At 34.0% G+C, this 22927-nt stretch overlaps 2 protein-coding genes across 6 annotated transcripts; one reads left to right on the forward strand and one right to left on the reverse strand.

Moving 5' to 3' along the window:
• The first annotated feature begins 1858 nt into the window (after nt 1-1858).
• LOC117913748 (uncharacterized protein At2g33490-like) lies at nt 1859-14954 on the forward strand. Of its 5 annotated transcripts, none has more exons than XM_034828791.1 (11): nt 1859-2102; nt 5403-5475; nt 7369-7443; nt 7887-7948; nt 8048-8116; nt 10188-10216; nt 10292-10499; nt 10589-10819; nt 11944-11997; nt 12737-13772; nt 14674-14954. In XM_034828791.1, exons 1-11 carry the CDS (start codon nt 1989-1991, stop codon nt 14682-14684), a joined length of 1962 nt encoding a protein of 653 aa, XP_034684682.1. In that variant the 5' UTR covers nt 1859-1988; the 3' UTR covers nt 14685-14954. The 5 variants fall into 5 exon arrangements, with proteins under 5 accessions (XP_034684682.1, XP_034684666.1, XP_034684673.1 ...); XM_034828799.1 differs by lacking the exon at nt 14674-14954 and adding an exon at nt 2196-2448 and having other exon boundaries at nt 2013-2102; nt 12737-13989; XM_034828775.1 differs by lacking the exon at nt 14674-14954 and having other exon boundaries at nt 12737-13989.
• A 4211-nt stretch (nt 14955-19165) lies between these two features.
• On the reverse strand, nt 19166-21006 carry LOC117910942 (leucine-rich repeat protein 1-like). The gene is made up of 7 exons (XM_034825123.1): nt 20806-21006; nt 20578-20710; nt 20417-20488; nt 20187-20330; nt 19861-19932; nt 19634-19705; nt 19166-19547 (listed from the first exon to the last, which is right to left on the reverse strand). The coding sequence occupies exons 1-7, from the start codon at nt 20888-20890 to the stop codon at nt 19469-19471; spliced, it is 657 nt and encodes a 218-aa protein (XP_034681014.1). The 5' UTR covers nt 20891-21006; the 3' UTR covers nt 19166-19468.
• Nucleotides 21007-22927: the final 1921 nt, after the last annotated feature.

Consider the following 22927-nt stretch of genomic DNA (forward strand, 5'->3'; position numbering starts at 1 on the left):
CACAAAAATATATATATATTTTTTTAAATTACAAGCCATTAGCTATCCCAAATGGACAATTCCTCGAGGTATGACAAACAACACCCCTACGTATTTGACCCAACAAAGGGTTTTGGATCAGGAATCATGAATCAGGACTCCTTCCACCATCACATCCTTGACTCGGCTTTCCACCAATGACCAAACACGGTTTCTTGGGGAGGAAGTGTCGTTGTGCCTTGCCACAAATTTTCTTTGTGGTTGATTGGGGCTATGATTTTCCCACCTTCCACTCACACTTGGAAGGTTGAAACTTTGAAAACATTAAGAAAACCAATACAAAACTATTAAAAAAGGATCCAAATAGTGAAGTTCAAAGAATTCGACTTTGGTAGTAGTAATTATTGGCATGAATAATGTGGTTGACTAGAGCACTTGGCTTTTTGGCTTGTTCGCCACGCGGTTCTGAGATTCGACGTATCAATTTTCTTTCTTGCAAATGCCATTCAAGCCCAAGTTTCTAAATAATTTCTTAATATTTTCTCATGCATATTAAATCAACTAATAATATCGTAAGGGCTTGCGTTTGCAGAACTTCTTTTCCTTGGTTCCAACCCTACCCAATATTTATATTTTAATTTTAGAATATTTTTTTTTCATTGTTAGTGTTTTAGCATAAGTTGATGTGATGTATAATTATTTTAGTGTTAATTATTACGGTTAGTAGAAGTTTACATAACATGTATCATGAATCCATCTATTGGTTTAATTGTCTCTTAATTTTAAATTTTTGAATCGAATGTATTTGATAAAACTTAATACTTATTACTTCATGACTTCAGTTGATTTTAAATTAAATTATACTTAAGTTTTTAATTTAAAACTTATTACTTAATTTTTATTTTAAGTATTAAGGTCGTTAAATTAACATATTTATTTTCATAAATTATAATTAAGACAAAAAATATTGAGTAACAATTGGGGTTATGAATTAACAAAAGAACTCTATGAGGTAATTAAGACAAATAAGGATAAAAATGTAAAATAAAAATATGGACTTAAAAATAAATTAATTATTTTTATTTATTTATTAAAGTTATTTTTACTTTAAAGTCATATTATTAAGTTATTTTGTCTAATATTCTTAATTTACTTAGTGACTTCAATTAAGTTATTAAGTTAATTTATTAAACATTTACTTAATTCTTAATTTAAATATTAAGATTCTTTGATAAAATTAACTTAAAATTTATTCTAAATTATCAAATTGATATATTTATCATTATAAATTATAATTATAGCCAAGTAGATCGAGTAAAAATAGAGGTTATGAAGTACCTAAATAAAGGTAAAAAAGTAAAATAAATATATGGATTTAAGGATAATTTAATTATTTTTATTTAATATTTAAAATTATTTTTGACTTTAAATTATATTATTAAGTTATTTTATCAAATATACTTAATTTATTTGAGGACACAAATTTAATTATTAAGTTGGTTTCTCAAACTCGGGCTTAGTACGGTATTATAATCTGAATAATCTTGATATGCATTCTTATTTCTTCTTAAATACTTTTGAAATCATGTATCTACTCATCATATTTTTATTTTTTATTTAAAAAAGGGTTTAATATTGATGTATAGAGAAAATTACAAAAATAAAGTATAAAAAAGATGGAAAAAAGAAAAAAAGAAAAAACCAAACAATGGGAGGAGAGGAGTCGAGGAAGAGAAGAGAGAGTAGACTCAGATTTTCCGTTGGATCAGTTATAGAAAAAGATGAAATGATTAACAGAAAACATTGACCATTTATTTTATTTATTTATATCTTTTTATTTATTTATTTATTTTTTAATGTTTTTTTTTTCTCTTCTTCTTCCTCTCTGACGTAAAGGAGAGAAGACTCTTCTTCATTCGTCAATGGACTCCATTTCTTTCCGTCACAATCCTCTTCAATTCTCTCTCTAGGGTTTCTGAATCCTCAATTCTCTCGCCTCCACGCCCGCCATGAAAACTTCCCTCCGAAAGCTCCGCGGCTTCGCCCTCCACCGCCAAGACGTCCGCGAACGGAGAGTCGTGCAGCCTCTCGCGCAACTGGATGAGCTCGTTCAGGCCACGCAGGTGGGTAAAAATTGAGAAATTATTGTGAGATTTTGATGTTTTTCTTTTCTTTTCTTTTCTGCTTTTGATTTGAATTTGTTGTGAGGATTGTAGATTGAGGCTGTGAGTTCTAGGTTTTGGCCGAGGTTTGTTGGATTAGGCGGTGTTTGGACGGTGGAGTTCTGTTTCCGTAACTGCAATCTGAAAGGAGTGGTTGACGATTAGTGTGGTTTCGATCCTCTAGGTGAAGAGCTGAGCTTGAAGTCTGTGTTTTTGTCGTTAGAAGAGTGGAGGAAGCTGAGAATATTGGTGGTGGTTGGTGATTCATAGTCAGTAAAGCACTATGCACTTCAGAGGGTGTAGAACCGTAATGTTGTATAACCTCACTCTGGTGTTTTTTTTTTTCTTTTCCAAATTGAAACCTAGAAGGATTGATTGAAGATTGTTTTGGGTTTGTAGTTTATTGGTAAGAAGGTGAGGCTGACATAAACAACTAAAGGATTTGAAGATATTCTTTGTTTAACAACTGGGAAACCCCTTGTAGATATCCTTTATTTAATATTGAAAAACTAATACTACCTTGAGCAATTGTTTCTTAATCAGATAAATATTTTAGCAATATCATAGTCAAGGCTGTGGCACTTTTGGATCGTAGTATAAAACAGGGTGCACTTCAAATGTTTGGTTTGTGATCCTTGTACCAGGGATTCTGATCCTACATTTTGTGGTCCATGATACTTTGTTCACTTCTGCATGCCATGGATCTAATGAAATTAATCGCTAATGATAAAAGAATTAGTTGTTCTTGCTTGTTTTATTGTTGCACTCTTGATGCTTGCTTGACCATGGCCTTCTGGTTGTTCAGTTGGGATGTAGTAAAGGCTGAATTAATGGGCTTCTTCAAGGAATTTCATGAGAGGGGTAGATTTGTAAAATCTTTAAACGCGACATTCCTTGTCCTAGTCCCAAAGAAGGGAGGAGCTGAAGACTTGAAAGATTTCAGGCCCATCAGCCTTGTAGGTAGCCTCTACAAGTTGCTGGCCAAGGTGTTGGCCAATAGAATTAAAAAGGTGATGGGGAAAGTGATCTCAGAGTCCCAAAATGCTTTTGTGGAGGGTAGACAGATTTTGGATGCAGTGCTGATTGCAAACGAGGCTGTGGACTCAAGATTGAAAGACAATGAGGGAGGGGTATTATGCAAGTTGGATATAGAGAAGGCTTATGACCGTGTTAGCTGGAGATTTTTGTTGGCTGTTCTTAAAGAGATGGGGTTTGGAGAAAGATGGATTAAGTGGATTGATTGGTGTATCTCCACTGTGAAATTCTCAGTGTTAGTGAATGGGTCTCCATCCGATTTTTTTCAAAGCTCGAGGGGGCTAAGACAAGGAGATCCCCTTTCCCCTTATTTGTTTGTGATCGCCATGGAGGTTTTTAGCAGTATGATGAGAAGGGCTTTTAGTGGGGGTTACTTAGCTGGGTGGAAGGTGAGTGGTGGAAGGGGTGAGGGGATGCACATATCGCATTTGTTGTTTGCGGATGATACGCTGGTTTTTTGTGAGGAGTCTTCAGACGAGATAACTTATCTAAGTTGGCTTCTCATGTGGTTTGAGGCGTGTTCGGGTTTGAGGATCAACTTAGAGAAGAGTGAGATGATCCCAGTTGGGAGGGTGCTGAATATAGAGGGTTTGGCTATGGAGTTGGGGTGTAAAGTGGGAAGGATTCCTTCTAGTTATTTGGGAATGCCCCTAGGGGCAGCTTTCAATTCTCTGGCGGTGTGGGATGGGGTTGAAGAGCGTTTTCGTAGAAGGCTTACTATGTGGAAGAGGCAGTACATTTCTAAAGGGGGAAGGCTCACCCTAATTAGAAGCACCATGTCCAGTATGCCTATCTATTTGATGTCTCTCTTTCATTTGCCTAGAAAAGTGAGGTTGAGATTGGAGAAAATTCAGAGAGATTTTCTGTGGGGCGGGGGATCTTTAGCCCATAAACCTCACCTTGTAAGATGGAACTTGGTTTGCTTGGAGAAAAAGAAAGGTGGACTAGGGGTGAGAAATCTATCTTTGATGAATAACGCCCTTTTGGGTAAGTGGAATTGGAGGTTTGCTAATGAGAGAGAGGCGTTGTGGAGAAGTGTAATCAGCCTCAAGTATGGCGTAGAGGAGGGGGGCTGGTATACTCGGGATGTGATGGGAAGTAATGGAGTGGGGCTTTGGAAAGCAATTAGGAAGAAGTGGGGGTTGTTAGATGGAAGGGTAGTTTTCCATCTAGGTAATGGGCAAAGAGTGAAATTTTGGAAAGACAAGTGGTGTGGTGATGGGCCTCTTTGTGAGTCCTTCCCATCTCTTTTTTCCATGTCCATGTCGAAGAATGCTTGGGTTTCGGAGGTGTGGAATCCGGTTGGTGATGGGGGTGGTTGGACTCCTCTCTTTGCAAGGGCCTTTAATGATTGGGAGATTGATTTGGTGGAGCGGATGCTGCAGAGGATCCAAGCTTTCAGGGTTCAAAGGGAGGAGGAAGATAGAGTGATATGGACAGCTTCAAATGATGGGGCTTTCTCTGTCAGATCCCTTTATTCTTTGTTGGAGACGGGGGGCCTTCCTATGTTCCCTAGTGAAAGAATTTGGAGGGCAAGGGTGCCTCCCAAGGTAGCTTTCTTTGCTTGGGAGGCTTCTTGGGGTAAAGTTTTAACACAGGAGCAACTTCAAAGGAGGGGGTTCTCTTTGGCAAATAGGTGCTTTCTCTGCTTATCTGAAGAAGAAACAGTGGATCATCTCCTACTGCATTGTGTCAAGACGCGGGTCCTATGGAACCTCCTTTTCTCTCTTTTTGGAATATCTTGGACTCTCTCGTGTACAGTGAAGACTACCCTTCTTGGGTGGAATGGAGGGTTCGTGGGAAAAAGTCGCAAGAAGGCTTGGCAAATGGCGCCTTTATGTATTTTTGGTCAGTTTGGAAGGAGAGAAATAGGTTAGCATTTGGGGATGAGAAGCTTTCGCTTCAAAGGTTGAAATATTCTTTTGTATGTAATCTCTGGTTTTGGGTCAGGGGTTCCCTAGCAGAGAGTCATTCTTCTCTTGTAAGTTTTGTAGATTGGATAGGCTCCTAGTTAGGGAAGGTGGTGTGCTTACTCCCTGTATACTAAGAGGGCACTGATTTTTGGTGTTTCCTCTTTGAGTTTAATATACTTCTTTTACTTATCAAAAAACAAAAAAAAAAACACTTGGTAAACATATTTATGTATGCCGTTATAACTCCAGTTTAATGTTTCTACTGTTTTCTAGATATAAGTCATCAGTTCCTTTATTTGCAATTTTTTCTCAGGATATGCAAGACATGCGAAACTGCTATGATACCCTACTCTCTGCAGCTGCAGCGACTGCAAACAGTGCTTATGGTACTTAATTGATGTGATTGTATTTCGTTTGAATTTTAAGTGAAGGTTTGGTTTTATCCAAATTTAAAAGTGTTCTTTTATTTCTAAATTGGTGTAGCCTGTATGTTAAGGCATTATCCAATTATTTTACAAAGGCAACCTCTTTGTAAACAAGTAAGCTTAGGCAATGGAGAAGTATCAATGAAGTGTATAGCATAAAACTGCCCATGAACCAATTGCTTGGCCTTGGGATAGACAAGATTTGTATGTGCAAGCATGCACTTTCCCATTCTGTAGTCATCATTACTGTAGTAGATGATACTGTGGCACCATTTTTTATTGACAAGATGGAGCTGAAATTTAAGAGCTTGTTTGGAAATTGTTTTCCAGACTCGAAAACACATGTAACAAATTTTCAACAGAGAACGGTTTTTTGAAAACTTGTTCTGAAAATAGGGTGTTTCTAATAATATATTTTGATTATTTTCAATTGTTTTCACTTATTTTCTAGGAGTTGTTTTAAAAGATGGTTGTACAAATATGGAGAATGATAGAAAATAAAGCATTATAGATAAAAGTTATTTTTAAAAAATATTTGAAAACACGTTGAGAACATTCCAAGTTCTCAAACAGACTTTTGTTTCTGAAAATTGTTCTAAAAAACTGTGGTTTGAGAACTCTTTTCAAAAACGTTCCTAAATGAGCCTTAGTTTTTGCATAATATCCGTGATATTACACTGATACTTGACAATATATCTCAGTATTGTCAGAGGACTACCGCTGTTCTGAAGGGTTGCCCTTCACTTCAACCTGGTGATATGGACCTGAATACTCTGGATTGCCAACACTGTAAACCATGCATGTGATAGAAATGCAAAAGTTGAGAGTGGTTCTGTTCTTCCATGAAGGCAGTCAGAATTTCTCTAATCTATCGCACTTTTATTATGGGAGATACTTAAATTTACTAAAACTGCAAGATATGATATGATGGCATGATTTGTTCAACTTCTGTCTTCTGAATTTTGAAGTTAGAGCCTTACCATGGAATGTCAGATTTTCTCATATATCATATTTTCATAATGAGAGATACTGAAATTTACTAAAACTGCAAGATGTCGTATGATGGCATGATTTGTTCAGCTTCTCTGTCTTCTGAATTTTGAAGTTAGAGCCTTACAATGGAATGTCAGATTTTATCATATATCATACATTTATTACCATGGAATGTCAGATACTGAAATTTACTAAAACTGCAAGATATGATATGATGGCATGATTTGTTCAACTTCTGTCTTCTGAATTTTGAAGTTAGAGCCTTACCATGGAATGTCAGATTTTCTCATATATCATACTTTCATAATGAGAGATACTGAAATTTACTAAAACTGCAAGATGCCGTATGATGGCATGATTTGTTCAGCTTCTCTGTCTTCTGAATTTTGAAGTTTGAGCCTTACCATGGAATGTCAGATTTTATCATATATCACACATTTATTACCATGGAATGTCAGATACTGAAATTTACTAAAACTGCAAGATATGATATGATGGCATGATTTGTTCAACTTCTGTCTTCTGAATTTTGAAGTTAGAGCCTTACCATGGAATGTCAGATTTTCTCATATATCATACTTTCATAATGAGAGATACTGAAATTTACTAAAACTGCAAGATGCCGTATGATGGCATGATTTGTTCAGCTTCTCTGCCTTCTGAATTTTGAAGTTAGAGCCTTACCATGGAATGTCAGATTTTATCATATATCATACATTTATTATGAGAGATACAGAGAGAAGTTTTTTTTTCCCCTTTTTTTTCTTTTTTTTTTCCTTAATTAGTTTATTCTTGTTACAAGAATGCTTTTCTACTGTATTGTTTCCAACAACTGTTATGTTTGGTTTTATCTAATTTCAGAATTCTCAGAATCATTGAAAGAACTGGGGGGTTGTCTTCTTGAGAAAACTGCATTGAATGAGGATGAAGAAAGTGGTAAGCAAATGAAAATTTCCTTATGTACACTTTCTCTGGAAGTCACTTTTTTAACAAATAATGGTCTATTCTTTGATTGATTTAGATATAAGTTTTTGGGAGGTTAGGTTCATTGCTTTAATTTTCCAAAGAAATTCACTTATGATTGCATCTATGTATTGAAGCAGTTAACTCTGTTTTGGATTATTCATATGAAATCAAACTCTGCTATTTTTAATTCCTCTGATAGGCAAGCATGTAATTGTTATTATGATCAATAGATTGGTTATAATTTAATGCCAAATTTGGAACAATCAAGAACCGCCTGGATTGTTATTTAATTTTCATTCTAGAAATTTATTATCTGATATGGTTTAGCTTTTTCAGCACAAAAAAAAAAAAAAAAAAAAAAAAAAAAAGGAAAGGAAAAAGGAAAAGACATGATTATTAATGATCTTGTGCAGGTAAAGTTTTGCTAAAGCTGGGAAAGGTGCAATATGAACTTCAGAAACTTGTAGATAGCTATGTGAGTCCTTTTAATGGGTAAAATTGTTGCAGAAGCAACAATAAGTTGTTGCTTATTGCTTTGTTTTCCCAGGTAATTATTTTTTCTTTGTGGTTTCAGCGCTCTCATATTTTCCAGACAATTGTAACACCATCAGAGTCTCTTCTTAAGGAGCTTCGGACGGTTGAGGTTTGTTCCTATGATTTTTTATTTTTTTTATTGTCTAATCAACATGTGTCACGTGTTATTAGTTCTTGTTCTCATGCTAACCGTCTGCATTTTTTCAATTTGTTTTCATTCCTGTCAAAGGCTTTGAATTATTATTTACATTTTTTATATTTTTGTTGTTATTCTCCATGGCTCTCAATCATATGATTTTGTCTGTGATGAATTTTCTCAAAAGATTTGGAAATGCTCTGTTTAGTGTTGAGCCTTTACTTCTGAACTTGTTGTGTATACTACTGTGACAAATATTATATTTTTGGATGAGAGTAAGAACATAAACAGAGAGCTTATAAACTACTGAAACTTAAAGATCAGCTAGCTAGATAGTAGTGAGAACTCAAAAGAGGACGAAAACTGAGTCTGGGCAAAACCTCTCCTTTAACATGAGAATGATGAAGCCCTAAGAAATCTGCTAATAGCCTCTGCCTCCATTGACTAATCTCAAGAAAAGGTGATTGGATTCTCTTGATGGGAGGACATTATGATCAGTGGATTAGATTCTGAAATGAGATTATGAAACCCCCACTGGTAGATACTCCAGTACGGTCTCAAAAAGTCACCATTTCTGCAGGAGGAGATAAAGGATCAGAGATGTGATAACCACTTCCATGTAACAGTTCGTTTACTAGATTTGTGATCAAGAGTTGCATTACAGTTGTCCTGGATGAAGCTTGACAAGGAATAGCAGAATTTATTAAATGACAAACCATTTTTATTCTTCCATACAAACCAATATAAAAGACCCTTACAAATAAGGGTAAGCCCTAAACAAGCGAGGTCAAACAGGCTTCAGATTCTCAGGAAAGCCATTGAGAATCATCCCACAGAACACATGACACACAAACTTGAATTTAGTTATGGCTTGCATATCATTCTCAAGAAGGACCTGTCTTGTGAACCAAACACCTTTAGCCAGTCAGACATTGGAAAAATGTTCAATGCTTTCTTGGGCTCATTGCAGATTGGACAGAGCTGGGAGCTAGAATAATTAACCTAAACCATCCTGGAAATATCAGTAGTTTCATGAAGGGACTTCAAGATTCCAGATCTTCTTCAATGGATTGGGAGGGTAAGATTGGGGGAGCTGACCTTCACTGCAACAGAAGATGGTAGGCCGATGCAACTGAGAATCTTCTAGCTTGTTTAAAAGTAAAAGTGACAACTAAGCATGTCTGAAGAAGCCATACTGTGGTGAATGGTCTTGGTGGCTTAGATTTCCTGGTGTTAAAAAGGTCGCCCAAATTATGTTCATCCCACTTGGGAGAATATACAGATCAAGATCTGGCTGAAGTGCAACTGAGTTACGGAACTGGCAAAGGTTTGGGAATCCAGTGGTGCTCTCAGATGTTGACCTATTCTCTCTCTCTCTCTTTTCAAATTCTACATTTAAAACCTTGATGGGACAACCTGATTTAGTTGTCAAAAGATCAGGTAGCTGTAGCACTGGGTTGCTTGGTTGTTGCAACTATTCACACTTGGTTGACCAGACCAGGAAATCACATTCCCCAAATGCATCATGATGACATTTGTGTCCAGACACATGGAAGGCTTACCTCGTTAAAGGAGAAAGGGCTCTGGTAACATCTAAGATTACTCCCTTAGAAAGACATCCACAAGATAGTGAAAAAGGCAGGGAAAATCCTGAGAAGGTTCAAGACTTTGGATAATTCCTCCTTGCACAACCCCCCTCCACATTGAACAATATGAAGGCTTCTTAGCTGAATTTGCTTTAACTTCTCATTTAAATGTAGGACAAATGTAAATGAGTCCTGAATTAAATATTCAATTGTCAATGCTTAGTGGATTCACAAATCTCTGTTCAGTTCTTTTTGCCTCATGGATTTGGCTTATCGGTGACTCATTTTCATGCTAAAATACGAGTATTCATAACAAAATAACAAAACCTTCAGTTGGCAGAAGATTGGCATAGGATGATTGTGTTTATATTCATATTCTGTGGTGATATCATTTGTAAATGATCTTTCACACATTTTACAACTGTAACAGAATGGGTTTTCCTTTTATGTTGATGCAGGAGATGAAGCGACAATGTGATGAAAAAAGGTATGCATAATTTCATTTTCATGTTTGATCCCTCTTGAAATGGCTGTCTTCTCAACTTGGGTATGTGATCTTTAGAGACGTATATGAATACATGATAACAAGACAAAGAGAAAAAGGGAGGTCAAGAAGCGGGAGAGGTGAAACTTTTTCTTCACACCAGGTGCAAGCGGCTTGTGATGAATATGATGAGGAGGCAACCTTATTTGTTTTCCGTTTGAAATCTTTGAAGCAAGGACAATCCCGTAGCCTTCTTACACAGGCTTCTAGGCACCATGCTGCTCAGGTTTCTTCTATCGATAATTGAATGCCAAACTTTTTTCATTCTTCTTGTTGGATGATTGTTGATGTGCTTCCTTTCTTGCTTCAAATCAGTTGTCTTTCTTCAGAAAGGCTCTCAAGTCTCTTGAGGTAATTGAGCCGCATGTAAAATTGGTCACAGAACAGCAACATATTGATTACAAGTTCAGTGGACTAGAAGATGATGATTGGGATGATGGGGAAGATGATGACGACTATGATGGGCATGATGGGGACTTAAGTTTTGACTATGGACAAATTGATCATGAACAGGATTTTGTTTCTACAGCGAGAAACTCAATGGAGGTTACAACTTATTTTCTGCTACTTGCTGAGAAAAAATTAGAACAAAAAAATAAGGAAAACTTATATAAAAATCACTTTTAAAATTTGAGGTAGTAAAAAATTTTTAATACCTTAATTTTTTAAACAGTTCTTAAATATTATCTTTTTAAGGCAAATTTCAAAGAATTCTTGCATTTTATACAAGTGTTACTATCATTTCTGTTTTTAAAAACAAAATACAAGAAGTGTATCCAAAAGATAATTGATTGACTTAAATTTATTATTATTATTATCATTCTTTAAGAAAGCCTAAATTTGTCTCTTTGAAGAAGTGAATGCAACAATTGTATTTTGTGTGGAGTAAGCTAGGGGAACCGGTTAAAAAATTTATATATGGATGCTTATATTTTAATTTGGGTTCTGCAACCAGAGATGATCTGTCATATAATAAAGCAATGGAGTATTGGGTTTGTTCTTGGTTTGCTTATTTGGTTATCTTTCCAACATGTTTTGCTTATTTTCTTGCCAGGGTTTAATTTTGTAAAATCCCATGATCCATGTACTGGAAGAGAAGTTTTTGAATGTCCAGTTTCTTCCTGCATTAGAGATTCTCAATTTGTTCTTTATACCTTAACTTGTTATTATTGCCTGAAACAACGATTTAAAAGAATTTTCAAATAGTGCTTCAAAAAACTTATCATCATGCATATGATCACAATGTGTAAATTATTGAGACTTGTGAAGCTGGTCCTGAATAGTTGGAAATTTAAGGGCTTATTTTTTTGTTGCTGCTGCTGCATATGATTGCAAAAAATGGGTACATGAAATGTCATGAGTCCAAAAGGTTGTGTTGTGACACCGTAATGCTAGAGGCATTTTTCTGTTAAATATTTTTTGAAAGAAATGGAGGATACAATGAATGATCATGTATAGAAAACAGGGAAATGCAGAATTTTTATTGTTGCTAGCCAATATATATATGCATTCCATACTGCTTAAAAAATTTTATTTCCAGAGAATTTTACAAATTCATGTTTTGGGAAACAATCATATTGTTCAATACTTCATTTTCCACTTTCAAGGTTCTCAAAACTTACATTTTAATGTCACTTTTAAGTAATTGTGACTTCTTGTTACTTTTGCAGTTGGATCAGGAGGATCTTACATTTCCTCAAGTTGCAACAATGGATTCTGTGAAGGTAAGGACCTGCCCCATTCTATCATTGATAATTCAGGGTTTTATAATAATCAGGGTTTCCCTTTGGTGTGGTGTAATGCAACCGTTGGCTGCTTATCCAGATTTGGTTAGGGACTATGATCCCATTTCCCTTTTAACAATCTGTATCCATTTGCTCTGGTGACTAAACAATTGGATTCAACATACTCTAATCCTTACTGCTTCTTTTGGAACATGGAAAGTATGAAAGAAAGTAACAGGGAAGGAAAGGATAGGAAAAAAAAAATGTTTGAACTTGATAATTTTTTCTTTTTTATTAGGTTTCTCTATTGTTATTCCTCTTTTATGTAGAGAATAAAGAATTTAAATTTGTACAAGTTTTTTAAAAATTCTCATTATAGTTTCCTTGTCTTTTTTCATAACAAACCAAACAAGGGGATTTCAGATTCCTTTCTATTTTTTTCCCCTTTTCCTAGTGCCATCCATAATCCAAAAGAAGTCTCAGAATTTGGGCTATATCATTATTATAGAGCTTTTTAGAATTTTAAAAATTTCAATTTTATTGGATCTTATCCAATTCAGGTTGGAACTTTGTTTTTGGGTATAAAAAACATTCAATCTGCCTTGATGCAGTTTCAGAACCTGGCCATTTTGTTATTTTTAATTTCTCCTTTTTATTTCAAATTGAAGAAACTTTAGTCCTTGAAGGTACATCAATCATCTGGTTTTTAAATACCGTGGTCTAACATCTTCCAGCGTAGTTGCAGGAAAATCTAGACAAAAGCTATGTGGATTCTTTTGCTATTAATAGTGAAAGCAGGAAAATCAGCCAATCTGCCCCACTTTTTGCTGAGAAGAAATTTGATTCTGCACGGATGAGAGAAATGCGGCCTCTGTCAACACGCAAGCTTCGGACCTATGTACTACCCACACCAGATGATACAAAGAGTTCAGCTCCTACAAGATCAGATAGTCCGGATTCTCGCCCAATACCCACAAGTTTGAGTGGGCGTCCTCACAATTTGTGGCATTCTTCCCCCTTGGAACCAAAGTATGAAAAGATTTTGGGAGATGACAAAGTTTTTGAATCTACTGCCATGAATGCACAGTCAGTACTCAAAGAGAGCAATACTAATCATGCGTCTAGTGGACTACCCCCTCCTTTGGTTGATGGGCTTCCATTTCGGATGATAAATTCAAGTGTTGTTTCTGATACTAAGAAGGTCAAAAGATACGCTTTTTCTGGTCCATTGACAAGGAACCCATGGTCAACCAAGCCTGGTTTGTCTGCCAGTGATCCTTTGGTCTCAGTGACACAACCCCAATTGTTTTCTGGACCTCTTTTGCGGAGTCAAATGCCGCATCTATCATCATCATCATCACCTCCAAGAGTATCTCCAATTGCTTCTCCCTTTTTGTCATCACCCAAAATAAATGAGCTTCATGAGCTTCCTAGGCCCCCTTCCAGTTTGACCTTGAAACCTTCAAGACCTTCAAGTTTGATAGGTCATTCTGCCCCCTTGGTTGCCAGTGGTCCCAACCTTTCTGCTACAAATAAATTGGTGGTGTCAAGTACAGCATCTCGGTTGCCATTACCTCTGCAAGCTGTTCCTCGCAGTTTCTCCACCCCCTCAAGTGGTCAGAAACTGAAGATACCACGTGTTTCTGGACCATCAGAAGCTCCTCAGAATTCAGAGATGGCTGAAAATGTCACTTCACCACCTCTAACACCAATTTCTTTATCAAACATCCAGCCGGCATCAACTTCTTCTGTCAATGATACTAGTCAACTTGGAGGTAATTTTGAAATACAATGCTTTCATCCTCCCCTTTTGTTGTATTAATTGCTGAGTGCTAAAACATGGATCTTATGGGCCTAGGCTTTGATAATCAACATAATTCTTGTCAAGTTTGGGTTACTTCATGGAAAATTGAATTATTTCATGCAAAATTTTCAATAGTCCAGTAAGGAAATCAACAGGATAAATTTCTAAATGAAGTTCATGATGGAAAATCCTGTGATATGTAGGGCATTTCTTTTTGGGGGTTCATCATGCCCAACACTCATCCATATGTCACCAGTGTTCCCCCATATATGAGACCTATTTCAACACTTATGAAGGGTTCACTTTTAGGTACCTAAGATGTGTCAAAAGGAAGAGTGCCTATGCCGTCTTGTTACAAAACCTTTTATATGTTATAGCTTCCTTTTGTTCTTCACAGGTTCATTCTAAACTATTTTTTCACGTAAACATGCAAACTCAAAAGAAAGAAGATTATATTTCTTCAATCTTTAGATCCACATGGTTCACTCATATGGCCTCATCTAGTGCCTAGATATGGTGAGTGCTCCTATCAGACTCCTGGTGAGGTGTTGGAACATGGTACCTCTGCCCATGTTTGCAAGAAAAAATACTATCAGAGCTAGGACAACACCTAAGGCTTGGCAAACATAGATTTTCCTACTTTATTTCCCTATTTTGGCTTCTTCTTTTTTTGTGTGTTATGACGATAACACACAAAAAAAAAAAAGAAGCCAAAATGGGGAAATAAACTTGGAAAATCTATGTTTATGACTTTTTGAAGTAAGGAATGCACAAGAACGGAACTCTGTTTCAATCTCACAGGCCTTTTCTCCTCATTCTTAAGATGTGTGCATGTTTCTGGTCTTGAGTGTTAATATACTCAATTGATGCAGGTGCTGAATGATTTTAAGCAATTACATGGGTAATTTTCTTCTCCTAACTTACCAACCAAAAGCAAGGAGGCAAAATTTGTTTCACATAATCTCCAACACTTGCGAATCTGTAAATATATCCAGTTGTGTATTATTTTTTTGTTTCTTGTATTAGTTTCTGTTAACAGTCATTTGTTATTTAGGGCAGAGTTCATGGAAACTGCCCTATATTCCCTCATTTGAGGAATTTTGTCATGTTGTCAAGTAATTAATAACAGAATGCCTTTCTTTTTTCATTATTATTATTATTTTTAATTCTATTTCATTTTCTTTTATCTGGTTCTTTAAGCAACAAATAACACTGCAGTATTATGTTGATTTCTTTTCAAGAACCAAACATGGTCCTTAGTCATCAATTAAGGATCCAACAAAAATTAGGACAACACCATCCGATTACCTCATAGATGTAGCACCTCCAAATGAACCCAGGTGATTGAGAGGTTGAAATGGTTGGGACATTCCTAATGGTAAGCGAACTAAAACACCTTGAATACATGCTTACTTGATTTAGAGGTTACAAAGTTTGGTACGATTCGCCAACATGACTTGAATCTTATACATTTTTCACAGGTTTAGATTGGGTCTAGTCATGTTTCAGTCAAATTCATATCAACTTGCATAACCTGTTTGATAAACGGGTAGTTTTTGGAATATAAATTTGACCTAAATTGATCTATTTAATAATCATGTTGATTAATGTGATGATAACTATAACGTATTTCTCCTATTTAAGTGAATAGGTCAATTGAGTCATAAACATGTCAAGTTGAGAAGTTAATTATGTTGACTCAAATAAGATCTAATTTGACTTGATTGTTAAATGGATTATATGACATATTACCAATTTAATAATTAAGTTGTGTTTGGGTATATGTTTTTAGTCCTATTATTATGTCATATTTAGGTTGATCTATTTAGTCAAGTGCTTGAGTTATGACACGAAAATGACCCATCAACACAAATTACCCCTCTAACTTGGTCACACCTAGGCACCCGTGCAAGTAGAATACAAAATGCATTAGATCGGTATTGCTAAAATTGTTAAAAATTATCTTATACACAATGCGAACCATGAAAATAGTGAAGAAGGCTTCATTTTCTGAAGTCAATTCATATCTCAACTGTGTAACAGTCTTGGCTCTTGATAGACTGATTGCACACAATGTAGTGTTGGGGGGGGGGGGGGGGGGGGGGGGGGGGGGCCGCGGGTAGCATCAGCCTGCTTAAGATCGTAGACCTATATACATAGGCATTAAAATACCTATCAAGTGATTAACGATGGCTAGAATTTGTAAATTTTGATATGAAAATGTAGGAATTGCATGTGCTCAACTGTAAGGTTTATTTTGTAGACTGCAGTATGATCCATTTTTTTTTTCTTTTACTAGGAGTTCTATGTAATTCAGCTTCCAAGCTTTTTTTTGTAGACTGTAGGAGGTTTCGTTTTGGCTTAGTATATATAGAGAGGATTCATTTTGCTATATTGAAATGATGTTTTTGGAAGTGATTTTCTTGCATGCTGACGGAGAGTCTTGTGCTTGAAATTTTGTACTAGGAGTTGTTATTACGACCAGGAACTGATTTTTTAAAACTGTTTTTTGTTTCTCAGAATAAAAAAATTGGAAAACATGTTTGACAATCAAAAAACGTAAAATGGTTTTTTGTTTTTGAAAACAAAAAATAATATGTTTTGAAATAATATCTTTTAGTTATTTTCAAATGTTTTCATTTGTTTTACAAGGATTGCTTGAAAAAATAATTATACATGAAAAATGCTTAAAAATAAAATGCTATATATATAAATCATTTTAAAAATATATTTAAAAATATAAAAAATGAGTTAAAAACATTTAGGTTCTTAAACAAACACTTGTTTTATAAAACATTATAAAATAGTTTTCAATTTTTTTTTAATAACTAATTTTTAGAATTATTTTTTTAAATAGTTACCAAATATATCTGAATTTGCAATACAAGCTTAAGACGTTTTTAAGGTTTTAAATAAAAGAGTTTACATTTTAAATTTATGATTCACTTTTATTTACATGTTTAATTATCTTATTATATTTATATATTTTTTATAATAAATATTTTTTTGTTTATATAATATTAATTTTTAATCTTATTATATTTATTTATCTTTGATAATAAATAATTATTTGTATTTTCTCATTTATTTACATAATATTAACACTTAATGAAGGTTAAAAAAAACATAGGTTCTATTTTAAATTAATGATTTTCATTTGTTTATATAATATTAATATTTATTTAATGCAAAGTGGATTAATATATTTATATTATTCATATTTATGAATTTTTTATTTATTTTATTATGGATATTGAAAGGTGAAAAAATATGTTTTATTTCAAATTTATGATTTTCATTTGTGTATATAATATTAATATATGCTATCTTATTATATTCATATATCTTTTTTAGAATAAATAATTTTTTTTATTCTTTCATTCCATTATATAATATCAACATTTATTATTTCATATCTTTATAATAAATTCGCATTTATGTATCTTTAAAAAGCTTAAAAAAATATGAGTTTTATTTTAATTATATGTTCTTTTTAAAATTTATGACTTTCATTTGTTTATATAATATTAATATTTCTTTGATATAAACCAGATTTATGAATTAATAATAAATTCATATTCATTGCATAATATTAATGTTTGTTTGATATAATCCACAATAAAATTTGTTATAATGATTTTTTTAGGTATAAAATGTTTAACGTGTAAGTGTACTTTCAAATGTAATATAGATTTATAGGGTGTTTTCAGTAATAATTAAAAATATGAAGAATATATTTTGAAAATGTTTATATTGTACATATAGTATTTTTATGGAAAATATACTGGGAAAACTATTTTTCATATTTAAATTTTAAAATAGTATTTTGCTGAAAAGTAGTTTTTGAAAACGGGTTTCAAAAGATATTCTTTAAGAATTGTGCTGAAAAACTGTTTTCTCATAGCTATTTTCAACACTAACCTTCAAAAATATTGAAAGACTATCCAAGTCTCTAAATTTTTTGACTTAAAATCCCCTTTTTTTTTTAAGTTTGTACTAAAACAGTTTTTTAATAATTTATTATGAAATCATATTATTTTTTACAATAAAATTATTTAGGTATTTTTTATAATTAATTGGATAAAAGGGATGAAATCTTAATTCGTGAATTTGATCCTTATTATGTTTTTACTTGAAAAATAACTAATTTTTTTATATATCTTCTATAATTTCAAGTATTTACATATAGGGTTTAAAAAAATATTATTTTTATGATAAAATAATAAGCATTTTTACTTGAATAAGGTCAAAATATGATTGAGGGTTAAATTTCAAATTTTGGGTCATCAATGACCCTTTTAATCAAATAACCTTAATTTTTTATATAGTTTTATGAAAATAATAAAAACCCCAAGAATATTTTCAAAAAAGTCAAGAAACTTATTTCTAGAGATCTTAAATAGAATTTAGTATCTTCATAAGGAATAAGTTAAGAAAATTAGAGTTTGTTGAAGAACTTATTTTAAGGGTAAGGGTGTTTCTTAGAATATATTTTAATTATATTCATGTATTTTCTAATAATTGTTTTAAAAAGAAATGGTATAAATATAAATAAAATTTAGTTTTAAGAAATATTTGAAAATATGGAAAAGATGAAAAACATTTTTAAATTTCTAAACCAATCTTAGTTCTAAAATATATCCTACAACATTTTTCAAATAACACCCTATTTTTCATATTTGAGGACAAAATTCAAGAGCAACTATTCCTAAAACTTTCTTTTGAAAAGCTATTTAAAAACTGCCTTATAATATTTTGCTGGATAAAAATAGAATTTAAAATGTTTTTAACCAATTTCATAATTTTAAGTATGTTTTTAAAAAACCTTTCATATGTAATATTTTATTTTTAATTGTTCTTCATATTTATATAATTATTCTTCGAATACAAATAAAAATAATTGAAAGATGTTTCTTAAAAATACCTTTTACCTTAAATTACTCTAAATTTTAGAATTTAAAAAGGAAAAACCATTTTTTGCTTTCTGAATACCAAATATGATACAGGGTCATGTATTTTTTTATAGCCATTTCATGTTCCTCAAAAGAAACAGCAGGAGACTCGAACCTTAATTCCCATCCATTCGACCACTGAATCAAAGATTCATTAGCCCATTCCCCTCCTTGACTGAGGATGATATCTGGCTTAAAGTAGGGCTGATGCAAAATAGTTTTCATGTCTGAGTGCAAAGATCTTATTCTTCAACCCCTTCATTATTATGCACAAAGGAAAGTACAAGGGTCAACCAGTGTGTCCTTGTATCTCTTTCAAGTCTGTGCATACCCATTCAACCTGTCCCAACAAGACACCCCCAAATGTAACCTTACCCAAAGTACTATCTTCATGGTTGCATATGGAATTTACTTGATAAATAAAACACAGAACATCCCCTTTTTCTCCATTCTCTTTATTTCTATATAATACAGTGACCATTCTTGAACCAAAAACCACCTTCAAATGCATAAAGGGCAGAGGGCATAGACTGTTAGACATAGCAGAAGATATATATATATTTTACACCGAATGACATAAAAAAAGGTGGTTGAACTTGAAACCCATTCTGACATGGAGACGGAGAATCTCTGGACTTGACACAAGGAAACTTGTTTCAGTGTTTCAAGTATATTAATCATTATAGAAAAAGAACTATGGCCCTCCCCATATTCTTCACTTGCAGCCTCCTCTCGTGTCATATCTTACAAACCCCATCAGCTCTGGCCCTTCCAATCTTGGGTTATTCATAAAACTGCACACCCATAAAACAAGAGAGATAAGACAACCCCCTAAAGTCAAAAAATTCAGATCCTAATGTCCTTACTCCTCAGTCCTTACCTTTCCTCTGAGAACTTAGAGAAGGAACCAGTGGTTGGGATTGTGCCACACAAATCGTTGTTTGACACATCACTGCACAAAATTTAGATTAATATGATGAGGCTGATTGGAGGTTGAGTTATCAATGTCACAGAAAAGCTTACAGAGAAAAAGAAAAAAAAAGAAAAAAAAAAGAAAAAGAAAAAAAAGGAAGATGAGAGGATAGGGTGGGTTTAGGGCATCATTACAGGATCTTAAGGCTTCCAAGCTTGGTAAGTTCTCTGGGTATTGTTCCACTCAACCTGTTGCTGTTCAGTCTCCTGCATGAACAATTACGTGAGTCAGGACTAAAAACAGGCTCATGATTGTGGGTTACAGAGAAACATAGAGTTACATTTATTGAGAAAGCTAGGGCCTTCCCATTTTTAATGGTATCTGACTACCAGACCCTGACACGCCTTATTACATAACCCAAAACGCACCCAAATAGAAGGCATTAAAGATCTTCACCATCTGAGTTTATTCATCAAAAACTCTAGGGACCAAAACCAGATATGCTTGTATGAATCCTTACAGGAATCTGAGATTGGAGAGCTTCGAGAGTGATGGAGGGATTGAACCAGTGAGGTTGTTGTGGAACAGATCCAAGCTTACTAGGTTCTTGAGTCCTCCAAGTTGCACTGGTATTGGACCCACCAAGTTGTTCATATAGAGTTCCCTGTAAACCAGCCCACCAATTCATTATTCCTATTAAATGCTGTATCTGCTCAGACTCCATAGTAGATTTAAGTGATTAATACTTACAGATACTGGAGGCGCTCAAGCTTCCCCAACTCTGGAACTAGATTGCCTGATAGCTTTGCATTTCCAAGGTCACTGCACATCAGTATATACATATATAAAGTCATGTTCTGCCTCTTCAAAAGTAAAGCAGGAGGAGGACATGGGAAGGAAAGTTTATTTACAGTCTGGTGACTCTGTTGTCTGAGTCACAAGTGACATGAAACCATGTACAGGGATCCACCAAAGTTGGATCCCAGCTCTGTAGAACATGCTCTGGGTCCTCCACTGCTCTCCTCAATGCATACAAGGCATCTCCTGCTCAAAGAACAACCCAACAGACAAAAGAAAATGAAGAAGATGGTGTGGAACACTCACTTTGAAGAATGCCCAGATGAAAACTCCATGCTTACCTTCCATGTTTGCATTTGTGGGCACTGCAGATGCCCATGTTAGGAGAAAAAGGGCCAGAAGATGATACTGAGCCCAGATCGCCATTCAGAAACCTTCAAACTTTGAGTTGAGCGTTGAGTGATTCTGAATGTTTCTTACTTTCTTAATAGAGAGAGAGAGAGAGAGAGGGAGAGAGAGAGAGAGAGGGAGTTGTTGTTTAGTTGAAAGCAAAGAGGCAAGGGAATCCAAGCTTTGTTGGGGAATTTATAGAGCCCATAAAAGGACTGGGCACTTCTGTTGGAGTAGCTTAAGAAGTAAATACAAGTTTTTAATGAGCTGTGTCTTGCATCACCTGTTTAGTTGTTTTCATTCCAAACAAAAGCAAACACTTTGTGAGCCCAAAATTGCCCTCCAATACTTGTCCAAAAGACTTATCTGTTCCCTCTTTTCCCTTCAGTATCATGACCAACTTGGCTGTGCAGGTGGAACCAGCAACCCTATTCACAGAGATGGACTCCTCACTCTGTTGGTTGCCCATGCCATGTGAGAAGAACAACATTAAAGGTACCACGCTCCTCTTTCTTCCTATTAAAATGGAACATGTTTCCTTTTTCAATCTCCTTGATCATCAGTCTGACATAAGTTTTGCCAAATATTAAAAAAAAAAAAAAAAAAATTGTTTAATTTGTGTAGCATTACTGAAAATCCATATCAAGAAAGAAACTCCCAAACTTCCTAGAACTTGGGGTTGTCCAATTTATAGTTAGTGAGTGTTGATTAGTTTTTATTAACTTAAATTTAAATGTTTTCATGATTTATTCCTATGTAAAAGGGTGCATTATAGTGAGGCATTTTTAGCTTATTATCTTTGTAACTTAAATTTTTGGGACAAGTTGCTATCTAATAGGATTTATTTTTCAAAAAGAAAAAGCAAAAAATAATGTAAAGATTGTCTTTTTCTTACACCCAAATTAAAAACTGGAAGCTTTTGGACCATTTCAATGTCTGAATATCCTTTATCTTGAGGTTGTCCATTGGGTTGTTCTTTCTTTCTTTCTTTTTATTGTTTATGATATTTTATATATTTATAGAAATTTTAAAAACAAATTTACAAAAACTAATAATTACAAAACATATTCACAAATTTGAACTTTCATGTGATATCTAAATTTGAAAACAATTTTTAAATAATTAATTAACTCATAAAATTTGCTATATTTGTAAAACAAAACACCACCCACTTTGTACCAAGGATTCCATTCCACATATCAATGCAGCACAATGTAAAGCTAGAATATATCATCTCAAACCCACCCAACTTTTCAAACCCCTTTTCTGATTCTATACAATTTTCTTACCCCCAAATTAAAAAAAGAGAGAGAGAGAGAGAGAGAGAGAGAGAGAGAGTATATGGAAATAAATAATATGCAAATGCATAGGGGTTCAATCATGGTAGTGTAAAAAAAAGGGAGATGGGGGCAGAGAATCTAGACATATCTTTTGAAGTATATTGAAGCCAACGTCTGATAGAAGAGAATAATTGAAAGAGTTTGGGGAGCTGTAGCCTCTGTGGACTGACGCCTGTGTTTGTAAATCTATGTTACACTTACAACCCCCCTACATATATATATATATATATATATATATATATATATATATATATATATAAATATAAAGGAAGGAAATATGGACGAGTTTCAAAGAATCTACCTTATAGCCCCTTGGGGAATAACTTCACCTTGAAATTTGTGGTGGTCGGTTCACTTTCCTTTCTTTAATTTCAACTCTCTGACTTGCTTCAATTAAATACCAGGTTTTCCCTGTTTTACATGGGTCTTTAACGAGGCATTCTCATTTTCTACTTCGGGTTTTGTGTTTTTTGTTTTGGATAAATGAAGAAAAATAAGTCAATCCTTTTGGCTTATTTTCCTTTGATTTAGGATTAAATTATGGTACCCACAATCAAAGGTTTCATGCCTATGTTTAGATCTCATATTTTGTTAGAAGAATAAAGAAAAATTAGCCAATCCTTTTGGCTTATTTTCCCACAATCAAAGGTTTTATGTGTATACCTCATATCTAGTATTTTATTGGAAAAATGAAAAAAAAAAAAAAAAAAGTCAATCCCTTTTATTTATTTAT

The sequence above is a fragment of the Vitis riparia genome, chromosome 1 (assembly GCF_004353265.1).
Source record: "Vitis riparia cultivar Riparia Gloire de Montpellier isolate 1030 chromosome 1, EGFV_Vit.rip_1.0, whole genome shotgun sequence".
Lineage (NCBI taxonomy): Eukaryota > Viridiplantae > Streptophyta > Magnoliopsida > Vitales > Vitaceae > Vitis > Vitis riparia.